We start from the raw sequence: 12,624 nt of genomic DNA on the forward strand, positions 1-12,624 counted from the left end.
CCAGTTTTACAACTGCATAAACATTGTAGATTAACACTGCTAGGTATATATTTTATTGTGTAGTCGTTCAAGGTTGGCAGATCAGAATGTTTTACGTAGTCGGCCTAGCTTCTATAAATCAAAGTTCGACCATGAATACAAGCATGCTAAACACCGGTATATGGTATATGCCTGGTAGCAATTAATCACACAGGGACTTGCATGGATTTCAAGCCCACGGGTCATATCTATACATTTTCAGAGTATATGTATTGAGCGTATGTCGGAAATTTGTTTCAAAGTCCCTGTATGTTTGTAAAATCAAGTGCCTATGATAACACAGGGTTTCGGCACGAAATCTTAATTAACCCACAGTCCATAGTTCTAAAATACACATATGTACCACAGCGACATTTCTGCTTACCCTTTGACCGTCACATGTCACAAATGATAGGGTACAGAGATTTTGTGTCCCTGTGATTGAGGTATCTGAGTGTCAGTACGTTATCGCTTGTGTCGTCTGCTGGTCAACATGGCGGTTATGAAAGTGGAGTACACAGCGGATGGATTCGCCATCATTACTATGCAAAATGGGGAAAACAGACTCAACCAAACCTTCATCAATGAAATGACAAAAATTCTAGATGATATTGAAAGGTCAGTATACAACGTTATATGGGGGGAGCCATCGGTAACGAAGGGTCAGTATATAGAACGCTATAGGTGGACACGAGTGTATATCAATATGTGTATACCGGTGATACTGTTGGAAATTCGTCCCTGATCGTACAAGTATTCTGGATAACGAAATGTAAAGTTTAAATGATTAATACTTTTTTTAATTACTTCATCAGAGTAGTACATAAGACAAAACTTTACAACTACAGAAAATATTCGTGTGAAGTTAGAAATTACAGGTAGATATGTACACCAATAGTCCCACTAAATGGGCTACCAATCTAAATTTAGTCCACTAATAGTCCACACCAAATGGACTTTTAGTCTAAACCTACTACATTCATAGCCCAAACCTAATGGACCATCAGTCTAAACATAGTTCACTTATAGTCCACACCAAATGGGCTATCGGTCTAAACCTAGTCCACTTATAGTCCACACCAAATGGACTATCAGTCTAAATCTTGTACACTAATAGTCCACACCAAATGGACTATCAGTCTAAACCTAGTACACTAGTAGTCCACACCAAATTGACTATCAGTCTAAATCTTGTACACTAATAGTCTACACCAAATGGACTATCAGTCTAAACCTAGTACACTAATAGTCTAAACCTATACACTAATAATCCATACCAAATGGACTATCAGTCTAAACCTAGTAAACTAATAGTCCACACCAAATGGGCTATCGGTCTAAACCTAGTCCACTAATAGTCCACACCAAATGGACTATCAGTCTAAACCTAGTACACTAATAGTCCACACCAAATTGACTATCAGTCTAAATCTTGTACACTAATAGTCTACACCAAATGGACTATCAGTCTAAACCTAGTACACTAATAGTCTAAACCTATACACTAATAATCCATACCAAATGGACTATCAGTCTAAACCTAGTAAACTAATAGTCCACACCAAATGGGCTATCGGTCTAAACCTAGTCCACTAATAGTCCACACCAAATGGACTATCAGTCTAAACCTAGTACACTAATAGTCCACACCAAATGGACTATCAGTCTAAACCTAGTACACTAATAGTCTAAACCTATACACTAATAATCCATACCAAATGGACTATCAGTCTAAACCTAGTAAACTAATAGTCCACACCAAATGGACTATCAGTCTAAACCTAGTACACTAGTAGTCCACACCAAATGGACTATCGGTCTAAATCGTGTACACTAATAGTCAACACCAAATGGACTATCAGTCTAAACCTAGTACACTAGTAGTCCACACCAAATTGACTATCAGTCTAAATCTTGTACACTAATAGTCTACACCAAATGGACTATCAGTCTAAACCTAGTACACTAATAGTCTAAACCTATACACTAATAATCCATACCAAATGGACTATCAGTCTAAACCTAGTAAACTAATAGTCCACACCAAATTGACTATCAGTCTAAATCTTGTACACTAATAGTCCACACTAAATGGACTATCAGTCTAAACCTAGTACACTAATAGTCTAAACCAAACGGACTATCAGTCTAAACCAATTTTTTTTTACAAATGACACAGAAGATATGATCACCTTTCAAAACAACTTCTAGGACTCGTCAGTGATAAAAAGCGACCGGAAGTGTAATTAAATATTTTTCAAAAGACTCGTTAATTTGTATAACGAGTACGCGGTATGCTTCATACAGCTATACCGTACTTCTAGGACTCGTCAGTGATGTTAGGGACATCATACAGCTGTATCGGCCTTCTAGGACTTGTCAGTGATGTTAGGGACATCATACAGCTGTATCGTCCTTCTAGGACTCGTCAGTGACGTTAGGGACATCATACAGCTGTATCGTCCTTCGAGGACTCGTCATTGATGTTAGGGACATCATACAGCTGTATCGTCCTTCGAGGACTTGTCAGCGATGTTAGGGACATCATACAGCTGTATCGATCATACAGCTGTATCGTCCTTCGAGGACTTGTCAGCGATGTTAGGGACATCATACAGCTGTATCGTCCTTCTAGGACTCGTCAGTGACGTTAGGGACATCATACAGCTGTATCGTCCTTCGAGGACTCGTCATTGATGTTAGGGACATCATACAGCTGTATCGTCCTTCTAGGACTCGTCAGTGACGTTAGGGACATCATACAGCTGTATCGTCCTTCTAGGACTCGTCAGTCTTGTTAGGATTATCACCAAGCTGTTTCGTCTCTCTGGGACTTGCCAGAGATGTTAGGGAATCATACAGCTGTTTCTTCCTTCTAGGAGTCGTCAATGATGTTAGGGAGCTTATACATCTACAGCTGTATCGCCCTTTTAGGACTTGTCATGAATGCTTGGAACATCATAAAACTGTTCCGTTTTTCTGGGACTCGCCAGTGATGCTAAAGGCATAAAGTGTTGACAAATAGGAGGCGACCGAAAATTAAAAAATAAGTTCAAAGTCTTGATACGGTTGTGCAAAAGGCCCACGATTGATATTTCAATTTATTGAATATTATGAATTTGTTGACAGAACTCTTTCAGACAGTCATATTACAGAAAATACCTTTGAAACTCCCTGTTTCGGTGTCGTCGAATATGGGCAACAACTAACCTAGCTTTAAAGAACAGATCGTAGACAGGCGGCAGGTGCGAATTTTGAAGCTTGCAGTTATGGTAGGTTTTAAACGGAATATGATAAATGGTTGCTTCAGGTCAAGAGTATCGACGTGCATGGTTTACCGAAGACAAGACTATGGTTTCGCTAGAGCATTTGGTCTGTGGTGATCAATATTAATTAGATAAACACTTAATTAGATTGTGTGCTAGGTCACAAGTCATATAGATAAAACATATCTCCCTTCAAAATCAAATCACTGTTCCATTCGTTGAAGTAAGTAAAATGTATATCAGGTTTCCCCCCAATAGTTGTGATTCGTCATCAATAAACTAGTCGGTATCTCATGGACATGCCCTTAACTCTTCCTTCACATAAGTACTATAAAAACTATAAGATTAATGATGATTCATATTGAAAATGTTTCCAGCCTGTTCTTCCAAATGTCGCTATTAGTAATTGTAAGCATTGGTGGTAAGTATCCATGCCACATGAATCTATACAGTTTCTTATGTAAATATGTTCAACGAACAAAAAATGAAAATTTATATATATATAAAAATGCATTTGGCCATTTGACATTGTAGAAATAAAGACGTGAAGGCAGTTATCACAACCGGAGAAGGGAAGTTCTATAGCAACGGCCTTGACCTGAAGTGGATGACATCAGAGACAGAGGATGTGGTCAACAACTTTCGGAAAAACCTCGGGAATTTACAATGGCGTCTCACGCATTTTCCTCTCCCGACGGTAGCACTGCTTAATGGTAAAGTCTGCTGTTATTGAAATTATCTAACATAGAATTGTAAGGGCCTGTTTATCACATAAATCACTTATATTTCGGGTTGGATTTATTTCAACATAAATACGCGAGAAAAGTCACTCGCGAATTAAGATTCCATGCGACTAAAACCTTTGGCTGGCGCCCAACTACTTGCAAGGTCCATGACTCTAATAGGTCATCAGCCGCAAATCTAAAGTCATTTCTAGATCAGCGTATCATGTATTCGCGAATATGTCTGAAAAAGTAAGTTCGCGAAAAAAAGTATTCGCGAAATCTAAGTGATTTCATGTATATTCAGTCTATTTATTTTAGTAGCAAAGAATACGCTTTATCAAACAGAGATGTTTAGACTCTTTTGATAATTGTCCTATTGCCAACTTAATTGTATTTATTTTTACTATGGGAAATATTGAGTTTTGTTAACAAAAACTATTAATAGGGAAACATAACACAAGGTCACCTAAGGTTAATAAAATGCCTATAGTTTATCTTGCGACATTGTCGAAACATCATTGGGCTACGAATGCATTGTAAACTTTATTTACTTTACAACAATTGCATTATGTAAGCTTATATTAATCACGCTTGTTGGCCCGGATGTAAGCGTGCGAGGGGTCTTACTGTGGGAGGACACCGGAGTATCCGGGGAAAACCCACGTGGTCGGGCAAATGAACCCGTACCTTTTCACGTCCGATCGGGGTGTCGAACCCCGGCCGCCGAGGTGAAAGCCGAGTGTGTTACTACTGTGCTACCTGACCACCCACGAATCAGTCCTTTTTATCATCTTTTGGTCATATGTTTTTTTTCTGCAGGGCATACATTTGCTGGAGGAGCATTTATTGCAGCCGCGCATGATTATCGTGTAATGAACTCAAAACGAGGCTGGATATGTTGGAATGAGGTACACCTTAATCTCCGGTTAGCACAGGATGCTTTAGATCTACTTCGGTAAGTACATAAACGAGTGACATTGGGAATCCATTCATCCTGATTCTTAATAATCCGAAAACTTACACGTATGTAGGATTAAATCATTCAGAAAGAGTTCGGGTTTAATTTGTTTTTAACTTGGGGAATGTGTGTTAATTAAATTCATATTGCCGATTGTCCTTACTGGACTTGATATATTATTTTCAAATCATGAAAACGAGATCATAGTATAATAATCTGTCTCTAAATCATTTTTGAGTAAGGTATACTGTATGACATGACATATTCTCGTGTACTTTCTTTAGTGGTGTCAGGTTTTATTGATTTAGATACGGTACAGACGTTATCAATCTAGATACTGTGGCGGTACAAACTTTCGTGGTTTCAAACTTTATCAATTTAGATACTTTCGCGGTACAAATTTTCGTGAATATCCCTTACTAAGCAAATATCAGTCTAATGTAACAACTAAAAGTTTACATTCGAGACCACTACATTCACACCACATTTTAGTGTCAATTGCTATGTTTCGAGTTGCATTTGCCACCATTTCGGATTACGAAGATCGAAAGCCAAAAAGTACTCTTACACAATCTACGGTTTAGTATTTTTAATTATTTATAAAGTCTATGTAGCCGACTTTCATCCCTTTTACAGTTTAATCTACGTTTTAAAAATCGTATTATCATTGTTGTAAGTTTGTGAACAAGACCAAGCGACATTACAAAGCCCATTGTTTTTGTAGTTATAAATTCGGTCACATGGCTGCCATAAGGGAAGCTGTCTTGTTTGCCAAACGGGTTCCAGCCAAAACAGCCGTGGAGCTAGGAATAGTGGATTTGGCAGTCGAGCCAGATAATCTTCTCAAAGAAGCCAAACAGATGGCTATTAAAGCTTTAGGGCCGAATGGAATAGACCGCGGGATGCTTCAGACCATGAAGAAAGATTTGTACCCACGACTTAATGCTAAACTGTAACAGAGGACGTTTTGTGTTAGTGTATTGTTTCACTGATGGTGCCAGTTATACAGATGTTGTTATCAAATGTTCTGAGTGAGTTATACAGATGTTGTTATCAAATGTTCTGAGTGAGTTTTTCGGATGTTTTATCAATTGTTCAGAGTACGTTATACAGATGTTATTCACTATTTGTACCCTTTTTTTTATCAAATGTTCTAAGTGAGTTATATAGATGTTATAAACTATTCTGCGTGAGTTATCAAGTTATTGATATGAACTAATTATACAGATATCGATATCAAATGTTCAGAGTGAGTTATACAGATGTTGTTATCAACTGTTCAGAGTGAGATATACAGATGTTGTTATCAACTGTTCAGAGTGAGATATACAGATGTTGTTATCAACTGTTCAGAGTGAGATATACAGATGTTGTTATCAACTGTTCAGAGTGAGTTATACAGATGTACTGTACTAGGTCATATAGATGCTTTTATAATCTTATCTGAGTAAGTCATACAAATATTAATCAGTTGTTCAATTGTTCAGATTGAGTCATATATATGCTGTTACAAAGTGTTGTTTCAGTTTTTACTGTGGTTACCATACTTGCCAAAGTGGAGAATAGACGCCATTGTTAGAATATATAAAAAGATTGTAAAGTTGATGTGATTGTGTTCCTTCAAAGTTTCAGATAACAATTGTTAAGCATCAAGAAGTCTAAAATGTGCGGAAGATATTAAATATTCAGAAGCATTAACATATCCTGTGCGTCTACTATAGTACGTGGTTGATTGTTTGTACGCGTGATTCAGTTTAGATTATAATTTTTCGTGATGTTGAATAAGTAAAACATTTTCTGATTATTTTCTTACTGTGATTTTTATTGTAATATTTCAAAGTAAGTATTTCATATGAATCCAATACACAGTCATATGCAAACTTCAACCCAAAAATACATAAATCCCAAAGACAAAAGAAACGTTAATGTACATGTATTTCCTGTTTCTACACCAAAGACCAACTAAACAATGAATTACTGGAGATCGCAAGGCTGCATGATATATTTGACGACAACTTTTCTGAAATACATTTTTGTCGAAATTAAGATGTATACACGAGATATATTGTTGGTAAGATAGAAACACAAGATAAATTGTTGGTAAGATAAAAACACGAGATAAATTGTTGGTAAGATAAAAACACGAGATATTTTGTTGGTAAGATAAATAAACGAGATATATTGTTGGTAAGATAAATACACGAGATATATTGTTGGTAAGATAAATAAACGAGATATATTGTTGGTAAGATAAATAAACGAGATATATTGTTGGTAAGATAAGAACATGACATATCATATGATAGCTGAAGAAGGAATATCAAAAAGCTTTCCAAAATCCAAACCCTTGTGTTTGATAAACATTTTGGCTTGTATGTTAAATGGCAAATCATAACTTACCGAAGGGTGTTAAAGGGTCATCATTACCGTCTAAGGTCACGTTCGTCTTTATGTTTCAAATGCATTAAATGCATTTTTAATAACCTATGATAATTAATTTGACCTGAAAGGTGAATATGATATGCAGAAAGCATAGTAAGCATTTACAGCACAAATGTAATGCGAAACCATGAAAAGCGATTAAAATATATTAAACGTTGTCTGCAGTGGAAACCCTGTAATAACTACTTACGTAACGGCTGTAGATAAAACATTACGTCACTTATGTATACACTTCGGACACTTGTATCATGCTTTACTTTTAAAACTGCATACACACTGTATCATTAACCCTGCTAGAGATACTATTGTGTAGGCGATCAAGGTTGGCAGATCAGAATGTTCTACATAGTAGCTTCTATAAATCATAAGTCGATCGTGAATACGAGCGTGCTAAACACTTATTTCTTTGCACAGATTCCCATCCCACAGGCCATATCTATATTGTTTGTTTTTGTTTAACGTCCTATTAACAGCCATGGTCATTTAAGGACGTGCCAGGTTTTGGAGTAGGAGGAAAGTCGGAGTACCCGGAGAAAAACCACCGGCCTACGGTCAGTACCTGGCAACTGCCCCACGTAGGTTTTGAACTCGCAACCCAGAGGTGGACGGCTAGTGTTAAAGTGTCGGGACACCTGAACCACTCGGCTACGGCGGCCCCACCATATCTATATATATTCTCATATAATATGATATGCATGATCTGTATGTCGATATATCAAATCTCGCATTCTTGCGTTTTTGACCATAGGTCGAAAACGCGAGGGAGCGAAAACACGACGGAGCGAAAACGCGATGGCGAAGGAGCTATAACTCCGAGAATGCGAAAACGCGAAAATATGAAACGCGACGTCGAGGGAGCGAAATCTCGACGGCGAGAGTGCGAGATTAATCTCGCGTTTTTCTCGTTGCTTTTCCGCATTATCGCCGTCGAGTTTTCGCTCTTTCGCATTCTCGTTCCCCCGCCGTCGCGTTTTCACATTCTCGCATTTTCGACCTAAGGTCGGGAGAGCTAGATATGATATTTGGCCCTAACGAGCCACCATGTTTCGGCACGTAGTTCTGAACCACAGCAACACGTGACTATTGTATGTCTTTGTTTACACTTCAGTTTTCATTTTATTAAAAATATTTGGTGTCGCTGTATATAAAAACACATGCATCGCGCGACGTTATCTTTTGTTTCGTCTGTTGGTCAAAATGGCGCTTATGAAAGTGGAGTACACAACGATGCAAAATGGTGAAAACAGACTCATCCCAACCTTCATCAATGAAATGACGAAAATTCTAGATGATATTTAAAGGTCAGTATACAACGTTATATGGGGAAAGCTCCCGGTAACGAGGTCAGTATATAGAACGCTATAGGTGGACAAGATTGCATAACAATATGTGTGCATACTGGTATTCGTTCTTACAAGTAATCTGGATAACGAAACGTAAAGTTAAAATGATTTATACTTCTTTAAATTACCTCCTCAGACTAGATTTTAGATAAGCATAAAACATTTAATACAACTACACGTTTAAGAAAATATTCACGTGAAGATAACAATTGTATACCATAAGGCTAAACCTAGTGCATAACTACTAAACATAGTGCACAGCCACAGGGGCTTGGCTCGATTTTCCAAATAATAGTCCATATATATATGTATATAGTACTATATACATATATATATAGACTATCATTTGGAATGGACAATCGTGCCAAGCCCCTGTGTGCACAGCTACTAAACATAGTGCACAGCTACTAAACATAGTGCACAGCTACTAAACATAGTGCTCGAATAGTCTCTACCTATTGCACACTTTGTCACAACCTAGTGTATAACGGGTTTACCAGACATATCAACAGGCATCAAACAGGTTTACCTTTATACGTGTATTACACAAAGGAATAAAATGTTTTCAGATGATATGATGACCACACAACTTCTCTGTTGTCCTTCTCAACCTGCATCTCTGAAAACTCTTAATAGTTTATCCGACACCTGTCACGGAATTTGTAATAAAAGCGACACGTCCTTCAATATCAAACCAACCGGAGAATGTTAACGGGAATGTTACTATGTAGAAATGGAAAATTACAATTGGAAAATCGGAATCATCACTCTTACGAAATAGTTTAGTTACAAGACGTCTAGATTTATTTCTTATCAGAACCATATTCTTTCACCAATTAAACAGGAAAATAACTTCAAATGTACGACTTCAAAGGACTGGTGAAATCATCATTTCGTCACATTTCGATTTCAGTGATTGCCTCATTTCGTATATTCTTCAATATAACATATGGAATCTGGATTAAAGACTAGAGAATAAACAGGGGTTGGTCAGAATTTTGGAGCTTGGAGTTATGGTAGGTTTAAAACGGAAAATGATAGACGGATTGTTTCAGGTTAAAAGATTGGTTTACCGACAGGCAAGACCAGGGTTTTGCTTAAATATTGGTTTAACATTTAGAATGTTTGCTAGTTATAAGTTTTAAGCATTGGTGGTGAGTATTCATAACACGTAAATCTATGCAGTATCTTCGCAAATTTGCACCAATGACAAAAAATGAAAATATATCAAAAATTGTATTTGGCCATTTGACATTGTTTAGAAATAAAGACGTGAAGGCGGTCATCACAACCGGAGAAGGAAAGTTCTATAGCAACGGCAATGATCTGAAGTTGATGAACTTAAAGACGGTATATAGACGGCGGATTTCAGAGAAGCCTCTCGAATTTACTATGGCGTCTAACATATTTTCCTCTACCGACTGTAGCACTGGTTAATGATAAATACTTCCATTGTTAAATTATCTAATAGAGAATTTTAGGGCCTTTTCATCAATATATAGCTTACCTTGTATATTCAGTCTATATATTTTAGTAGCAAAGAATACGTTTTATCAAATTAAATCGAGATGTCTATACTCTTAAAACAACTGGCATTTTCCCTACATACCTATATCTGTTTTTCATATGGAAAATATAGGTTTTTGTTAACAAAAGGTATTTATTCAATATGGATCTATCTTAAATAACTAAATTGCCTAGTATATCGTATGACGTTACCGAAACATGTAGTCTTATGAATTATGTACACAAACAAGCCGTCATTTTAAAATCAGTCCTTTTCATTTATCTTTTGGTCGCATGTTATTATCTTAGCTGTGATATGTTGTGATAAGAACATTTCGTTTCTGTAGGACATGCGTTTGCTGGAGGAGCGTTTATTGCAGCTGCGCATGACTATCGTGTAATGAACTCAAAACGAGGCTGGATATGTTGGAATGAGTTACATCTTAAACTCGGGTTAGCACAGGATTCGTTAGATCTACTTCGGTAAGTACATAAACGCATGGCGTTAGGAAATAATTAACTCAGAATTTTTAATAATCCGGAAAACTTACACCCATGCAGGACATTGTTATAATAATTAGCTGAAGGGTTCTGGTCACAAGGTTTGCAATAGATTGAATCTTGAACTTTTGGAAAAGTGGGTAAATAAAATTCTTATTAGGTTTCATGATGTGCACAATTGCACACAACATTTTAGACAGTAGTCAATTTTTGGGCGGCATTTGCCACCATTTCATAATGCGAAGATAGAATACCAAAAATTAAACTTGCAAAATTTACGTTTTGTGTATCTACAGAGAGTTTATGTAGACGACATTCATCCCCTATCCTATAGTTTAATTAACGTTGTTTTTTTAAGGGGGGGGGGGGGGGGGGGGGGTATTTTTTGTTTTTGTTTTTTGTTTTTTGTTTTTTTTTTACTAATTTTGTGTACTTAAAATAATATAAAGATAATCCAACATAACCAAAACTCATTGTATTTGTAGTTATAAATTCAATCACATGACTGCCATGAGGGAAGCTGTCTTGTTTGCCAAACGGGTTCCAGCCCAAACAGCTGTGGAGCTAGGAATAGTGGATTTAGCAGTCGAGCCAGATAATCTTCTCAAAGAAGCCAAACAGATGGCTATTAAAGCTTTAGGGCCGAATGGAATAGACCGTGGGATGCTTCAGACCATGAAGAAAGATTTGTACCCACGACTTAATGCTAAACTGTAACTGTTGGTATATTGTTTAACTGGTGGCATTTTGTGTTGGGGTATAATATCTAACTATTAAGTTACACAGATATTATTATCAACTGTATTTTAAAGTGAGTTATACAGATGTTGTTATCAACTGTTCAGAGTGAGATATACAGGTGTTGTTATCGACTGTTCAGAGTAAGTTATACAGATGTTGTTATCAATTTTTCAGAGGTGAGTAATATTGGCTAAAAGCATGTGTTTTCACCAAGAAAAAATGATATACAAAAGGAAGGCATGTTGGAGAATTGACACCATTGTTAGAATATGTAAAAAGATATTTGTGAAAATGAATATGATTCACTTGTAAGTTTCAGATAACACTTGTAAGATATTATAAAAGTCAGGCATGTATGGATGATATCAAATATTCAGAAGCATTAAACATATCCTGTGCATCTATTATATTGTACGTGAATAATCATTTGGACGTGTGATTCAGTTTAAATTAACATTGGCCATGATCCGATGCGTGACAGTTTCCAATTCCTTTTTACAGTTTTTGTTTTTGTTTTGTTTATTCTATTTCAAGGTAACTATTTCATATGCATCAAATACACAGTCATGTGCAAATTTTAAAACAAACAAACCGAAATCCCAAACGCAAACGAAACACTAATGTATTTTCTGTTTCTACACCAATGACCAACTATACAATGAATTACTTGAGATCGCAAGGCTGCATGATATATTTGACGACAGCTTTTCAGAATTACATTTTTGTCGAAATTAAGATGTATACATGACATATATTGTTGGTAAGATAAATACACAAGATATATTGTTGGTAAGATAAAAACACGATATATAAGTAGATGTAAACTAAGGTGATTCAGCCTCATCATATCTCATCATTAAGGATGAGGCAGGATGAGGTAAGATGAGGTATAGTATCAATGTTAATTCAAGGAGGATGAGGTAAAGAGGTGCAAGATGAGGAGGATGTGATCAGACCATATATATATATACAACTGAAACATCTTTCAAATCCGGAGAAACTAAAATGTTACATTTTAGCCTTCATTTTTATACAGACGACAACAAGGAAGAAACTACCGTGATAATGATCATGCATGAATTGTTTTACTTGAACTATTAAAATGACATTTAAATTTTGTTGTT

General features: G+C 36.5%; 1 protein-coding gene across 1 annotated transcript; it reads left to right on the top strand.

Moving 5' to 3' along the window:
• The first annotated feature begins 463 nt into the window (after positions 1 to 463).
• LOC117337717 (enoyl-CoA delta isomerase 3-like) lies at positions 464 to 11,549 on the top strand. The gene is made up of 7 exons (XM_033898815.1): positions 464 to 636; positions 3,819 to 3,997; positions 4,829 to 4,964; positions 5,692 to 5,920; positions 6,195 to 6,216; positions 10,588 to 10,741; positions 11,245 to 11,549. The coding sequence occupies exons 1-7, from the start codon at positions 512 to 514 to the stop codon at positions 11,474 to 11,476; spliced, it is 1,077 nt and encodes a 358-aa protein (XP_033754706.1). The 5' UTR covers positions 464 to 511; the 3' UTR covers positions 11,477 to 11,549.
• Positions 11,550 to 12,624: the final 1,075 nt, after the last annotated feature.

This window comes from Pecten maximus, chromosome 11, assembly GCF_902652985.1.
Source record: "Pecten maximus chromosome 11, xPecMax1.1, whole genome shotgun sequence".
NCBI classification, from domain to species: Eukaryota; Metazoa; Mollusca; class Bivalvia; order Pectinida; family Pectinidae; genus Pecten; species Pecten maximus.